Source organism: Puntigrus tetrazona, chromosome 19 (assembly GCF_018831695.1).
Source record: "Puntigrus tetrazona isolate hp1 chromosome 19, ASM1883169v1, whole genome shotgun sequence".
Taxonomy (NCBI): domain Eukaryota; kingdom Metazoa; phylum Chordata; class Actinopteri; order Cypriniformes; family Cyprinidae; genus Puntigrus; species Puntigrus tetrazona.
This window is the reverse complement of record NC_056717.1, coordinates 13,841,134-13,858,301: the sequence shown is the minus strand read 5'-3', so window position 1 is coordinate 13,858,301 and position 17,168 is coordinate 13,841,134. Positions and strand designations below refer to the sequence as shown.

The window sequence follows — 17,168 nt, the reverse complement described above, 5'->3', positions numbered from 1 at the left end:
AACACACCTTTGTCCGTTTTGTCTCCTGAGTTCCTTTTATGTAATGGAATTTTTATGAGGCTGTCAATCACATGCTCGGTGACATTAATAGTTGTGTGTGTAAGTGTGTGTGCGTGCTTTTTACTGACATTAGCATTGATATTACTGTAGTTCGGGTTTTATGTCTCATGACTTTTCCCTAGCCATCAGAGTGTGGAAATGTTTTAGGACGAGCTTGTATTTAAAACGCAAAACATCACACTCGTTATGCTTTTCTCACACCATTGTTCATCTTTCGAACCATATCGTAACTTTTCTTTTGTTAATTAATGGAGTTTCTTATTGTGTTAATGTTCAGGGAGATCTTATTTACCTTACGTCTACTGTTTACTTCGCTCTGTGTCGTTCCCAACCTGTTTGAATTACTTTCTCGCTTTAAAGTGTTAGTTCACCCAGTCATTAATTACTCTCACGTCGTTCCAAACCCGAAAGACCTTCATTCATCTTTGGAACACGAATAAATATATTTTTTATGCAATCGACCAGCTGTCTGACCCTCCATAGACAGAAACACAACTGAAATGATCCAGGTCTAGAAATACATCCATATGACATCAGTGGCTCAACTTCAGCTTTGCGATGCTATGAGAAGATGTAACTCAGTGGAGTAAATTGTATTATATTATGTTTTCTTTGCGCAAAAGAAAAAGCATTCTCTTAGCATTGCAAAACGGACGTTGAGCCGCTGATGGATGCCACATGGACTGTTTTACAGATGTGATGTACAGATGTTTACAGACGCTTAGTTTGTGGAACTGGAGTTAGTTCAAAATTCAAAACTTTTAGAATAATGTCCAATGTTTTTTGCATTCAATGGAAGCGAATAAGTCCTTATACACCTTGAACATTGTCCTAAATACCTTGATACTGTTTCACAAGTCATGCGGAAACAATCTAATCTAACGGTAATTTTAACTTAAAAGTATACCAAGCACACTTCTATCTCAACAACTGATAACTGAGACGCGAAGCAATGATAAATATTAGTGAATTCCATGATTGTTCTATTGCAATAAAGTATTTCAGAGAGCCATGTTGCAAAGGTAGTTAATTGATAAACATTAGCTTTACGAAAGATAACCGTTGCAAGTATGTGAGATTTCAAGGTTGCCATTAGTATTTCTGAGTGCATGTGCTCTTGCATATTTCTGCCTGTGAGTGCATGTTGTTTATGTTTGTTCTCAACATTTAATGTATGCAAATGTATGCGTGTGCGCGCATCGACATGGCTTCCGTCCCGGACATGTCAATGCGTCTCCCGTAATTTGTTTCAATGTTCTCTTCTCGTTGCCAAGAAGTTTTGCACCTTTATTATGTGTCGATCCCAGGTAAAAGTGATTCTCCAAATCGGGGTATCGCTTTCTTCATATTTATGTACGCACTATATGTACGTTCACATGGCCCTGTGCCATGACTGTACATACATATGAGTGGATGCTTGTTTGTATAAATTATTTCTATATAATTTATCATGTTTGCACAGACTAGTCCATGTGTCTTTATCTGTACATAGTTCTATTTGCAACTCGATTTCCAAAGACAAAATTACAATTTGCAATTGGTGAATTCAAAAAGAAAGATCGCACTAAAATTTAATTGGACACCTACTAGCAGAAAGGACCAGAGATGAGCTCTGAGTCTATTTGGAAATGCAGCTGGGACCTTGTTTTTCTTGTCGTGACGGAAACCATTTAGTAAACTTAAACGAGAGAGGGCCAAAGCTTCAAAAGCAGCCGGAAGAGCCACTGCCTCACTAAAACATGATAAAAGGAATCATGGGACAGCCTGTTTTGAACTAGTGTGTGTCGAATTAATGAACGGCACCACCAGCTAGCCACGGTTTCTCTCTCATACGCTTAATGCCGAACAAACTCGCCATAAAGCTATTTTTGGCTCCCAACAATGGGCTGTGAATTGGCACAGAATCCGTTCAACAATTGGTGCGCAAATGGGAAAAGTGGCCTCCGTTTAGTCCAAAAGGTTCAGCTGTCATTTTCTACTGTATAAGTATGTCTAGAAATTAAAGGCCGATTCCTAACACAAGTCTTTTCGTGTTTGGTTGACAGCTGAGGACACATGTGGTGATACTCTGAGGGGTTCAAGTGGCATCATTACGAGTCCCAATTTCCCGAGTGAATATTACAATAGTGCGGACTGTACGTGGACCATACTTGCTGATCCCGGAGACACCATCTCCATCATTTTTACAGACTTCCAGACGGAGGAAAAGTACGATTACTTGGAGGTGGAGGGGTCCGAGCCGCCAACAATATGGTGAGTCCAAATGCCTTGCCCTCCGGTGTTTTTTTCCCATGCTCATCCGTCTTGTGGTGCAAAGGGTATCGCAGCTTCCTGTCAAATCTTTGCCTAATCCCATGGACATCTTAAACGAACCATCGCCCCCATCCGTGATCTCACCTTCGTAAGTGTGTGTAATCCAACCAGTCTGTGATTTAGATGTAATCTTGCATGTTTTCTTTGCCTGTGCATCGTGTGTCGTTTCCAACAGTATCTTATGGATGTAATCGTTAGTCATAATGGAAGCATCTAATGTTTATATCATCATAATATTTCACCTCTGCTGCTTATTGATTGAGCTCAAATTGGGCTATTGATTCACTCCCTCCAGCCTTGTCTACCCTGGTGATGATGGTTAAAAGATGGGTAATTATTACCAAGTCTTTTTTGTTTTGTCCTCCGTACGCTGTGCTACATTTGTTAAAAGGGAAAAATCCAATGCATGCTTGTGCTGCGTACAGCTCTTAGAGGAAATGAACATGAGTATTGATCGTCCGAAATGCCCTTCCTCTTCGCTTTAACATTATAAATTGAACTCAAGCCAAGTTTTTAATTACATCTCATTTGGAAGGTATGGTTTTGATATCAGTCAGTGTCATATAGGGCTGCAAGGTGCGCTTAAATTTTGCTGTGGATACTAAAACGTCACATGTTTAAGGGGACTGCATTTATACCCACATGAAGCACAGTTTTTCCTTATTTTAGCATCTTACACCAAAACTTTGTTTAAAAAATGCTTTTTTGTTTAAAATTAGACAGTCTGTAACTGTGGATACCTCTGAGTACAAAATATAAAACATAATCATGAGTTATACGTTTTAAATAATGAAATCTGTTTGTTTTATTTATTTATTATCTGTGTATTCATTTATTCATTCATTTGGATTGTCTTTTATTGTTCATATTTTTAGTTTTTGTTTTGCATTTTCATTTTAAATGTAAGTTTTAGGAATTGCATTGTGTGCTTTTGTCTTAATTGTATGTATATATATATATATATATATATATATATATATATATATATATATATATATATATATATATATAGTATAATTTTATAATTTTACAATTTAAACGTATGTAAGTTAGTTGGCCGATTTTAATTAAATATTTATATTTTATTTCAGAATTATTTCAATGATCAAAGCCTATACTGTATAGTTTTAGTTCATAACAACACTGAGTCAAATTGTCAGATATTAAGTCTTACTCTAGTATATCGTATATAAAGTCGATCGAGATTAAATGGAAACGTGATTGGTGCGCATTCTTCACTGGGTTTGTTCATTAAAACGCACATTTAAGTTTAGTTCTTTTCATCTTTAAATGTATATGTACAATTATTTTCCCCTGGAGTTACATACCATTTATCTAGTTAAAAGCTAATGTAACCAGTGTGCGTGTAATAGCAAGTGACACATTATTATGAAACTAAAATGAAATTTTCCTCCACAGATGTAATGAAGTCGTATGTCAGTAAACCAAAATCAAGCATCTCAAAAACAGTTAGCGCTTAACTCAGTCATGCAGCGACAATTTTTGCTGCAGGCCTTTCTCGATTTTTTGTTTTAGCGTACGATGTGCTAATTCGTTATCTGCCGTCAGGAGTTTATCTAAAACTCAAGTTTTGCGTAAAGAAATGCAAGGTGTCCCATTTCGTCCTAAAAAAGACAAGAGCAAGAGTGTCCCTTACTCTCCCCTGCAGAAGTTGGCAACCCTAGCAGCTCCGTTAAGTGCTCGTAAGATTTCCTCTGATTCGAAGCAAGCGGTCGAGGGGGTACGTAATGGCTTCAGGCACGCAGCGGCGACGTGTTAACACATTGTTTACAGTGATTTATTCAAGACAGTCTCTTAGCGGCAAGCGATGGGACGTCAAAGAGGATTTTTAAAGCGAGCCAGAGAGCTTGATTTGAATATGCATGCTATGTAGATGAGCCGGTCCTTCTCCAATGCTGATTGCTGCATAAACAAAGCACAGCGGACATCTGAGGGAGCTGCTGATACATGTAGATGTAAACGCAACAAGCTCCACTGCCCTGTGTTTGCACTGCTCATTCATCCGAGACTAGATCAACAGATAAACCTGCCTCATCACTTAATCATATCTGGCATTAGTTTTGCTGCGCATTAATCTGTCTTGTGTATAATTAATTTGTTTTGCAAACTCGTACGTGCCTGACCTTTTTTTTTGGTGAATTCGGATCAGGCGTCACCACCCCTCACCTCATCGCAGATGTAACCCGTCATTTGCAGAGTCTCCTGACATCTCTTTCGCTCGCTTCTGGGTCACAGACTTTCAATGATTACCTCTTATTGGATTAGTCAAAGCCAGGAAATGTGGAAACTCCTGAAAAAGCACCACAGGTAGTTTGGTGCGCTCCAGCGACGCGTAATTGATGTCTTTAATAAAGAATGAGCTTCATTCTCTGTGCTCCAGTCTTAGTTCTCTCTGATTGAGCAGCTTATTTACTGAAGGGTTTCTGTTCTGGGTATTTCTGTATTTTGGGCAGGTCGCCCTGAAAGCGCCCCTGATGTTAGCCGGAACGCAGAGTTCAAGCAGGTTAAGGGCAGCTGGAAATTGAAATGTTAATGTAGATATATTAATATGATAATTTATTGGCTGTTTTGCACCTGTTTTTTGTTGCAAAGGTGATTTAGAAAAACAAAGAATGGTGGTTCAAAGCACGAACTGTATCTTATATGAGGTTACATGTAAAATTCTTAGTTTTTATTCTTGCTAGTTCAAATGTTTAATTAGAAAATTGCACAGACAGTTACTGTCACATCAAATTATTTGCTGCTAATTGTCAATTAATGATGCTGTAAATGGTTTGAGCTAACTAGAAAAAAGAAGCATTTGCTTTTTCTCTAGTATTAATGGATAGTGTTTTATTCTCCATTTTAATGTTTGCATAGTTTTAATTAATTTTTAGTCATTACATTTGTTTCTAATCTTAAAGATTAATTTTAATTAACTTTAATTTCTGGTTTAAATTAGGTTTTGAATTTTAGATTATTATTGTGGCAATAAGAAAATATAAAAAAAAAAAATTTAAAGTAAAAAAAATGTGAAAAGGTGAATTGAAAAATCTAAAGATTCCTTAACATTGCGAAATGTGTTTCATTATAACATTTATTAGATTTTAAATTGTAAATGAACACTCACAGACATTTTAGCCCCATTGCTTTATATCTGATGACTTACGATTGCTCATCCCTTTGAAGTGTTGCAGGCATTAAGGTGTGTGCTGCTGGCTTTACCGGTCTATTTCTCCCCTCTCAATTCATTTCCCTCTGATTTAAGTTCCGCTGAGCTTCCGCTGATAGCTGCATCGTCGTTCCTCCTCTGGATCCGTCACCCGGCTCTTTAAGAGGGCCACAGTCTGCTGCGTGGCTTATGATGCCGCTCTGACAGCTTCAATGCGGCTGGAGCACAGATATCTCCAGCAGCTCCCGGTCCGTGAGCTTGTCCGGCCTGTCAGCGTTTCAGAAAGTCGACACTTCAGCGTGAACCTGCTGTGCGAGTCAGAAAGCGACGAGAGTGATTAGATCCAGCGTTGTTGTGAGAGCAGACGCGATTGAAGCCAGAATGCGACAGTTCGGCTGCCATAAGCGCGTCGTGGCATCATGTCCTTTCCCTTAAAGTCTTATCCGCTTTATCTGCCAAAAGTACAATTTTGGAAGTGCTACATCTCAGGGTTTAAAGTCAAAAAAAGTTGTTGCCCAACAAATGACTCCTGTCTGGAAATAGATATCTCACACAGCCATTCAAATCAAGGCCTGGAATATCTCAGTTCTGCTCGGGACGGAAGAGGAATGAGCCGTTTCTCACCGGGGAGACAGTGGGATTAACTCCAGACAACTGCTCATTACCTCCCATCACAATTTATCCTCTACTTTTATTGGAGATGATTGGATTAGATCACTTTTGTCCCTCTCCATCACTCACAGGAAGGCAGTGTATTGACCATGTTTCAAAGGGCAAGGCAACCTCACTTACTGTTTACTGCTCTATGGGAGTCCAGTGCATTGTAGTCATAGATAATTCAATGCCGCGGAAGCTTCCTTTTCATTCTGCGGGCCGCGTTGTAGAGCTCCTGCGATAACTCGCGGTTTATTTATCTGAAGCAGAGGTTATTTGAGCAATGGAAGATTGTGTTTGCGAGGTGAAGGCTAGTTTGCCTTAACGTGTTTGTATCAAGGTGTTGTTTGTTGAATATCATGCAGTAGCCTGACAGATGAGTGTGCAGAGAATATTACAAAGACACAGACTTCAATATGTGACCTTGTTGTTTAGCTTACAGCAAAAAAAAAAAAAAAAAAAAAACTACTGAAAAGTGGAAAGATGTAGTGGAAAGCTAACTGTTAGCAAGCTAATCTGATAGCTGTATGCACAAGTCATTCGTGAAAAAAAAATATTAATCTGGGTTGCAAAATTGCGTACTTATTCTCAGCAAGGCTGTATTTATCTAAAAAAAAGTAAAATAATAATATATTTCTTATTGTCATTGAGGAAAATAGCAGTGTTCCTTAATATCCTGTGAAAACTGTGCTTTTCAGGAACCTTTGATTAATAGAAAATTCCGAAAAACAGCATTTATTTGAAATAGAAATATTTTGTAATATTATAAATGCATTTACTGTCAATTTAACCTATTTAATGCATCTTTGCTGAATAAGAAGTGTTATTTAAAAACATAAAAATATTTATCCAAATTGTTATGTAGTTTAATTTAACTTCAATTTGTTTTATTTCATTTTATTTCATTTAATTTTATTATTTTATTTTGAGTGAAAAATACATGTGGAACGCCTCGAAGCTTCCCATTAAAATTTTGGCTCGTTTAGTAGCGCTTGAATATCGCTGAACTCAGTTTAACGCGTTTTATCACGCTGAAATCCATTACACAGATTTTTCCCCAAAATCAGAGCAGAAAAAGGCAAAACGGCTGCAGATTCTGTCTAGCCGTGACACGCACACAGACTGTGTGCTTGAATGCCAGCAGAGGACCCCTCCAGCTCACTCTGTGTTTGGATGAGAGGCAGGAGCAGGAGGATAATTAACAGTGCCCTTTTAATTCTGTGAACATATAAAGCAACCTGGCATCTAAAGGCTACAAATACAAAGTTACCTAACCGTGATGAAAAATGATACAGACTATCAACTCGGCGAAAAAGGCAGAAAGTCTCTTCGTGCTGTCAGGATGGAGTCTATTTAAAAGGAAAAAAAAGCTTTTAGGAAATATTGCACAGTAGTCTTTTGGAAAATCTTCGCTTTGAATCCTTGAGGCATGTTTTTAATAAATGAACATGATCAGAAACAATATAGTATTGTGTAGTTAAATACAGGCATTGTACAGCTCGAAATGAAGATTATTTTCATTTTAATCCATCATGCCTGTGTCATTGAAAAGCCCTTCCTTTTGTAATAGACTGGCACACAAAGGTGCTTTTCATATAATTTGTGCTTTTCTTCATTTCTTTGCCAAAAGCTTAAATAACAACAGGGGGAGGGGGAGACTAAAGTGAATTGAACATCAATTGAGAGTAATGTTATGCATTCCACGTTCCAATCAATTTTGTTGGCACACTAACCGACGTTCACTTCTGGGAAATCTACAGCACCCGGACGGAAGCAGCATTCTGAGCAGGAAGTGCCTTCGGTGTGACCTTGAGATACATGGACTTTAGGTTCCCTCAGCATGTACACACTGTGAGGCATAACCACATACACGATTCACAGTCATGCCATCGTTGGCTTGATAAATGTAAAATCATATGCACATTACCATTCAGAAGTTTGGGGTCGCTCAGATCTTTAATGTAAAGAACTCTTTATTGCTCACCAAAACAGCATTTGTTTGATCAAAAAATCAGTATTACTGTTAAATATTATTATAATTTAAAATGACTGTTTTCTATTTCAGAAGTCACTCTAATTTGCTGATTTGGCACTTAACATTTATTATTATTATTATTATCAGTACTGAAAACATTTATTCTGGTAATTTTTTTGTGGAACCATTTTTCTCTCTCTCTCTCTCTCTCTTTAATGAATACAAAGTTTAAAAGTTCAAATCATTCTTTTGCAGACAAAGTCGCAACGCGTTGTGTACTTGCTGAATAAAATAATGAAATATCAAAAGTGCATATGCATATACTCAAAATCTTCTTTTCACATTCATTTGATTTGATTTTATAGATGCCTATACTCAAAATGTCTTTTCACGTTCATTTAATTTAATAAAATTTTATTCAAGAAGTATTATTATAAATTGTATTATTATAGGCATTCTCAAATCTCTTCTTAACATTGCACATGCTATTTTCCATCCTGTAATATAACCAAGTATTAGCTCAAAAAAAAAAAAACACAAAAAAACACATTCTCCGCACACTTGGTGTCCTTCAAAAGCCTTTAGTTGCTTGAAACAAAATTCAGGGTCCCTTCACAGAAAAAAAATTGGATGGGCTGTATAACCCATTAAAGTTGGCCTTCCCCTAAAGTGCTTTCAGAAAATGAGGAGAGTTTGGTGCGCAGAGTTCAGTGACATTCAGTGGGTCGGGATGGGCAGCGTTAGGGCATTTATCAGCGGCTCCACAGACCTCAGGCAGCTCAGAGAGCAGCCGGCCTAAAGTGGAGGTGGCAGGCAACCAGAGGCTGTCAGCTTTGCCAAGTGAGAGATAAGAAGCTCGGACAGCAGTGCCTGGCAGGAGCTGCAGTGTTCTGGAGCGTCACAGTCCTTCAGAATGGGTCTTCCAGAGCAATTCCTGCCAAGTCCCCATCACGCTTAGTCACTGTAGTCAGGTGGGATCCTTGCTAATCCGGCTAGTGATCCCACTCGTTCTGTACCTCGGACCCCCCTTGAGGGCTTAGTGGTCCGAGGCCTGTTTGCAGGTGCATTTGTACAGGAGCCGAGACAATTAGTGTGAAGCTAACGGCTCTCTGAGAGGGCTTTGTATTGAACAAACCTTCCCTGTGTGCTTTATTTTATCCCTCTTTCTAAAGAACCAGTATTTCTCTACACAGATTTTACTTTGCATGTAACGCTGGCAGAAAAAAAAAGGTACAAAAGATGTCACTGGGGCAGTACCTATACCTATAGGTGCAAAATGGGTACAAAAAAGGTACTGTTAGATTGTATATATGATCTTCTGCCTTCATTTTTGATTAGGAAAATGCAAAGCTAAGTATTTCATTTGGACCACTTTAAAGACTTTTGATTTTCTAGATTTTCAAACAGTTGTATCTCAGCAAAATATTGTCCTATCCTAACAAACCATACACCAACGGGAAAATGATTTAGATGATGTATAAATCTCAAAAACGATGATCCTTATGACATTATCCAGGGTCACAAATAGTTAATCAAAGATAGCTATATAATGAGTATATTATTAAATAATTATCAATTGTCAATATACTGGAAAGTTGATATTGTTCTGATATAAGAAATCGTTTTTGTTACAAGTCTCTGTATTGCACAGGATTTAGAATTGTTAGCTAATGCTAACGCTTTTTTAATTTGAATTCATTTCCTGGAGCTGCTTAAATCTTATTGTTAGTCCGGCTTCAATTATTACACAGCCAAGCACAAAGTATTTGCTGATATCAGTCAAAATCTTCTTCATCTCATGTACCCTACATGTATGCAGGCTGTTTCGCCTTACAGAGCAACTTTATTTTCATATGTGCAGCATAGCCACAAGCAGAAATCTGTAATTCTAAAATCAGCACATTCCCTCTCTCTCTACCCAAAGGCAGCGGCGCGTGCCACAGTGGCTCAGGCTGCGGTATGAGTTTCATCGGGAGCTGTGCGATAGAGCCAAGATGGCTGCCAGACAGGAAAGGCCCCTTAAAAGCAGAAACAGTCAACTGATCGGACATCACAGTTGCTCAGTTTTACAGGCATTAGTTTGTGTCCAATACGAAGTGAAGTGAGGATCCGTGTTTGATTCATCTTCTGTGTCTAACGTCTCTCGCTCAAGGACAGAGAACATCTTTTCGTAGTAGATCTCGGTCTCCAGGGAACTTTAAATACAGGGTTTTTTTGAATACTGCCTCAGCCGATGACTGTAAGGACGAGGGAAGCCATTAGTGTGGAGACGTATGAGGATGTCTTGAAGGAGTAGAGTCGAAGGAAAGCGTTCGGCTTAAAGTCACCACGAACTTGCATTTTAATCATACTCCCAGATGGTGGTTTGTAAGGTGGAGACGTGTGATAAATTCCTCATGACCATATTGGGCAGCTGCTCTGCCAACCTGCTACATATCAATTGAGCATGTGAATGAGGAGGAAAAAGCCAATTACATGGAAATTTGTCAAAATATGCAGCATCATGTGTCGTTTTTGTGTGTATTGGCTTAACTCTGTGTTCTTGGAGGTATCCATCTGTTTTATTTGCGTGACTGTTTGTATTTGTGCACTGTCGAAAAGCAATTACATTTTATTCGGCATGCAGAGCTTTTGAGTCACACGCTGAAAATGTGAATTATTTTGAATCTACATTATAAAAAAACACATATTAGACAAACAATATTCCTCCAGATGTTATTTTAACTAGGCGATGTTGCCTGAACAAAGAGTTTCATATCGAACAATTTGTCAAGGGTTTTTTTTTTTTGTTCCCAATATGCTTTGCATCATAAATAAATATTATATATATTATATTATTTATTTGTATATTTATTTGTTACCATTACTGAATATATGGCATGTATACTGTCATATATATAGTTACATTAAACATTACATTAATAAAAAGAGAAAACCACGGAAAGTATAGACTTTTCAAATAAATGCTGTCTCTTTGAACTTTCTATTGATCAATTATTCCTTCTATGTTAAGCAGCACAACTGTTTTCAACTGTGATAATAAGAAACGTTTCTTTAGCACCAAATAAACATATTAATGATTTCTGAAGGATACGTGAGACTGAAGACCGAAGTAATGACTGGCGAAAATTATATATACATGTATATATTTTGTGTGTGTGTTGCAGGCAGAGCTTTGTGAGGATGGGCCTGAATTCTTCAGTGATGAATTATACATTCTGAGAGTCTTTGTAAAGATAGCGATTAAACATGGCTGCACATACCTTGTTTTCCTTTGTGTTGTGGAGGCTGGAACTCTCTGCTGTTCTCCCGCAGTGTAATGGTTCATGTTTTGGCTGCTCTCTTTGCATCCGTAATAATGTCCAGTGCTTTGGCTAAAGCCTTTCTATTGTGGACACTGGGCACGCTTCCTGGAAAGGGGCGGTCTATGGGAATGCATTACCATTTTGTTAGAGTTTTATTCTATTAAAAACCCTCTTTCATTTGAGGATGACTATTTGCAGAATTTCAAAGCTTCCCTATTTTTATGTTATTGCAACACAAAAAAACAGTAATAAAACTTTGCTTTATATTATGTGCACAGTAAGCTGAAATACTTGGTGTAACTGGATAAAAAGCACCCTTAAGGGGAAAAAAACATAATTATAAGGGTGATACTTAGTATATATTATACTATTTTTAAATATAATTTTAAAATGAAAACATAAAATCATTAAAAAAAATTCACGTTCATTCACAATTTTTATTGTGACACACAGTGATAAGTATTTTAAATATTTTGCAACCTATTTAGGTTTTTTATTGTGCGTTTGTGTGTGTGTGTGTGTGTGTGTGTGTATGTGTGTTTGTGCACGTGCTATGGGATAAAAAAAAAAAAAAACAGCCTTTTGTCCCCTATACTGTTTATATTGATCCTTTTTTTTTTTGCATTACAGTCAATTAGTCTAGAGACATTAGCATGTTATTTTGTGCTGATTGTGTTGATAGTATTCAGGATAATTAACATATTGAGTAATGTCTGTTGTGAATTAATTTATGGTTGAATTAGATTAACAGAATTTGATGCAAATGTTTCTTCAGCCTGTAGTGTAATTATGTCATGATAATGAGACTCTCCTAAGCAACAGGCTCATTAAAATGTTTCTACTGTATAACTAAACATAACTATAATAATGAAACTCATAGATATTAATGAATTACTGTGGAAATAGCTATTTAGGTATTTAAAAAATGTTTGAAGAAGAAGTCTTGAACTTACAGAATTTACATACAGATGAAATATACATCCTTGTATGTATGTATGTGGAATTCACTAATAATTAGTAATACATGTCTAGTTTGACATAGAAAACCACAATATTAAAATATATATGTATATATAAAAAATACTTTTGGCTGATAGTTTGGAAGAAGCACTTTTCGTTGCAATCTGCCAGTGAAAGACGGCAGCATCTCCTGCTCTGAGTGCGGCGCCTGACAGCTCGAGATGAACAAAACGTTACAAATGAGCGGATGCTGCCACCAGCGCCCTCATCTCTTAAATCTGTAGCGTGCCGAGGCAAGGTGACGAACAAAAAAGAAACCTCTCTCAGTCATCTATCCAACAACAGGCCCTTCTGAATGAAGAGGCAGCGCTCTATTGTTATTGATTGTTAGGGAAGGTGTCCTAGATCTCAATGTGAAACTATGATTCAGGGGCCAACAATGAAGGGACCAGGCTTTTCAATTATGTACCTACGCTGTGGAAAGATGATTTAGAAAGACCCATCTGTGGCCTTGCCACAAAACAGAAGCCCTTTATACAGAAAGCAGGGATTTGTGTCATGCATAAGAGTTGACATTTGTTGTGGAAAATAGAAATGGTCCTAATTTGAAAGACTATAAAAAGATAACAGTTTCTGAATAGGGCTGCAATAGATCTAATGGCAAAATAGATCCCATGTCATTTTACATTAAAATACTACTGAATGCTCACTTTTTACTTATTTGAGCTGTATTGGTGACATTGTCAGGGCTTATATGATTAAAAGTTGGTCTGTCTTTTACAGTTTCGTATTTTTTTTCCCCTGATAACGCCATCATTTTCATTTCTGTGCACAAAAGATGCTTCTCCTGCTGTACAGGAGTTCAACGCAACACACTTGCCCTCCTACAGTACGTTCTGAGTGACAGGTCTGGATACTGTGATCAACAGAGTGTAGAGAATTGATCTGTTCCTACAAGATTCTGTAAACCTGTTTACAATCCTCTCAGCGCCCTACACATCAAGACTCGCGCTGAAGCCTGTACAACAGCAAAAACAAACAGCCACACCAGAGGATGGAACAGTCCAAGTGATTAAAGTTGAATGTGTTGTGATAGTGATGGGCTTTTTAGGATTCAGAACAGGTTCACGGTGGAAAGGATGAGGGAGATGAGCAGGTGGGCCGCCACACAGAACACAGCTGCTGCGAAACGACAGAGAACAGAGCGAAAACACCAGAGTACCACGCTATAGACGTGACTACAGACACGCTTAAGACTCTATCCGGTTGTCTCTTCCTAAAATATTCATTAGGGCTGTTCATTAGGGGTGAAATGAGGTTGGCAAATCGCATTTTGATGTGTCTAGACAGGATGTCAAAAGCAGCATGACGATGGCTTATGTGCTGTGGATTTTCTAGGCCCTCTGATCTTGGTTACATTTGAGTTAGTCCACTTTTATTTCAGGATGAGATGTTGCTCATATGCTTACATTCACAAAACGATTTAGATTTAGACCTGTTACAGTTTATTTTAATAACTTATTTATTTATTGTTATATATTTTAGAATGGTTTGAAGATAGTTATGTTGGTTCGCTTTCTTTAAAGATGGAATTTTCCATCTTTATGGTCACAAAATTTTAGTCGAATTTCATTTCTTGTTTATATTTGTTTACATTACCAAACTGAATCCCCATATTTGTCGATGTACACCACATATACTATTAATATTTATACCTATTTATAATATATACTATTCTATAACTACTTTATTTTAGAAAAGTCACATTAAAGTTATATCACATTAAAATCTTTAAAAAAATATATTGTTGCAGAATTCAAATAACTAAGCACTTGAGTAATGCGAACATTTAATTTAATTCAATTTTTTGTTTAAATTACCAAATTGAATCCCCATATTTGTCGATGTGCCTCACATATACTGTTAAAACATTTTTTTGCATTTTTACATCGCTTCAACAAGAATAGCTGCAGCTGTACAGTGACAAGAATAATTCTCTGTATTTATTTACACAGCATACTGTTATTTAGCTGTTATTAATAATAGTCACCATCTTTTCAGATCATTAGTCAACAAATCCTCTGTAAACATCGTAAGTGCAGTAGAGGTGGCAGACACGCAGATGGATCTTTAATTTAACTGAGCTGAGTGTTTGCTAAAAAACAGCTTACTCGTAGATCATTCGGTGTGTGAAGTCATTACAAGTCCATTTTAATTCAGACATATTGCTTTTTAATTATTCGATTAATTGTAACCAGCCAGACCCATTCAAGCCAAGTTGTGGTGTTACAAACAATATACGTGAGAACTATTACTTTCACAGTGACGTGGAGTCACTTCCTCCTGTCGCTTTACATTTGGTCATACTTTATATTAGGTGACCTTAACTACTATGTACTTACATCAAAAATAAGTACAATGTACTTATTATGGTCATATTGTATTGCAAAACAGTAAGGTTAGGGAGAAGTTTAGTGGTATGGGTAGGGGTGTAACTACATATAGATGTTTTAAAAAAATATATAAGCTTGAAGTGAAAAACATGTATATACATAATATATGCGTTGTATCAAATTATTAATTTAAATGTAAGTATAAAGTATTTAAGGCCACCTAATATAAAATGTGGGGTAAAAGTTAATTTTAAGGTGCCCTTGTTATACATGTAACATGCACTATTATAATAACAATGCATTATGCATAATCAATCAATCAATCAATCAATCAATCAATCATTTTTATTTATATAGCGCTTTTAACAACACAGGTTGTATCAAAGCACTAATAATTGTATACAAGAAACCCTGAGCCAAATCCTTATCCTAACCCTAACCTTATAATAATTGCAATTACGTTTTTGACTTAATACAAATTTCCACATATATATCCATAGATCTAACTGCATTGTTTTTTTTTTAGCTGTATTTTGCTTCTAATGCACATTTAATGTCATTTTAAGAGTCACTTAAGTATTCAGTAAATTCTGGTAACGCTGTAATCATGTTACCTAAACACATGAGGTGCTGAGCTGGTAGTGTGTGTCCATTGCCTGGGCTACGGTGCAGAGTTTTGTTTATTATTCATAGAGTTATAATACTTAATCATACATTCTGTCATGCTGCATGATTAGAGAAGCCCTCTAGCTGAGAAACCTTTGGGAAATATGAAGAACTGAGAGGGAGAGAGCTGTGTAATCCATTACAATCCGTTCCTCTTTGGGGAATTAGCCCTCTTATATGACAAACGAATGGCACTTATGATGGGATTTATTACTGTCACCTTCCCAAAATACTGTGTGTGTGCGTGTGTTTTTTCTAATATGTGAATCCAATATGTCTACAAGGCTAATGACAAACTAATTGACACCTGACAGTGATTATTTGATCGAGTGATTTATGCTTAATAAAAACAACTAAATCGATTTAGGGTTATGGTACATAGGATTTATTAGGGATCATTTTACCCAGACGCATTTCATCACATTGTACGGCTGCAAGTCCAAATTCCCATTTCAATAAAAAAAAAAGCTCTTTTCTGTGATTAAAGACACTAAACCGTCATTTCAGTCTGGGCACACATAATCACATTCACTCCGGTATCACAGCATTGCTTTGTGCTCTCAGAAGTCAAGCTCCGTACCCAAAATAGCGCATATGCACAAAACAAGTACAAAGACCTCTGTGAATCATGTGCTAGAAGAGGAATCAGCCTGCCGAACCCAAATGACATTTGCCATCACGCATTGTTCACTGTAAATACAGGCTTTATTGAAATGGCTTTTGGGGGTGTTGGAGACCAAGCCAGCGGTGAAATATGCTCCCGAGTAAAAGCATTGCGAGGTCATTAGCTGGCGTGTGAGGTTCATTTATTCTCCAGTGTGCCACGCAGCCTTCCTTCCTCCCTCCCAATCTGATCCTCAAAATGGAGGTTCTGGTCGTGGGCCAAACAAGATATTCATGTGGAAATGTGACCAGCATGCGAGATGTCTCAATGTGGTGGTCTCTGATTTACATAAGCTCCACAGAGTCACTCGCAGAGAGTTCTTCTCCAAGTAACTTAATTATTGCCACTGTACTGAGACAGCAACATTGACAATATATGTATGATCCACACAGCATATGAAATCACTATATATATATATATATATATATATATATATATATATATACACTGAAGATGAAAAGAGGTTTTCAAGCAACAAAACTGTAGAAGTTCAATACAGATTTATTAATCGTTTTGTTTTTTGCTGTTGTTTATGGGTCATTCTTAATTGTTTTTTTCTGATTAAAATAAATAGCGACACCTGTGGACTTCAGGACTTCACTAGTCTCTCGCACTGCTCTTTGCGTGATCTTGGTCCACTCTTCTTTAAAGTTCAGCAACTGCAATGGATTTCTAAGCTTTGTCCCTGAAGATTTTCAACAGATTTTCAATTGGGTTTATATCAGCACGCTTGGCTGGCTAGTTCATTATTTTAATGTTCTTAGTTTCAAGGAACAAAATGTTTCCTATCAGACCCAAATAAATTAAACTTGCTTTCATCACTGAAGAGATCTTTGGACCAGTTCTCTTCTGTCCACATAACGTGCTCCTCAACAAATGTGAACTCTCAGGTAATGAGTCAAAACAGACTTTTATCTTGTTCAAAACCGAATTGACCAGCAATTCCAAACGCAGTGCTGAACCCATTCCCCACTGAGACTCTCTGCATTATAAACTGCGATATTCA

General features: G+C 37.1%; 1 protein-coding gene across 1 annotated transcript in view; it reads left to right on the top strand.

The window, feature by feature from the left end:
- csmd3b (CUB and Sushi multiple domains 3b) overlaps positions 1-17,168 on the top strand; it is a 332,481-nt gene that overhangs the window by 134,018 nt on the left and 181,295 nt on the right. Inside the window, 1 exon segment of the mRNA XM_043218230.1 lies at positions 2,106-2,313. Within this exon segment, the coding sequence (XP_043074165.1) occupies positions 2,106-2,313 (208 nt within the window).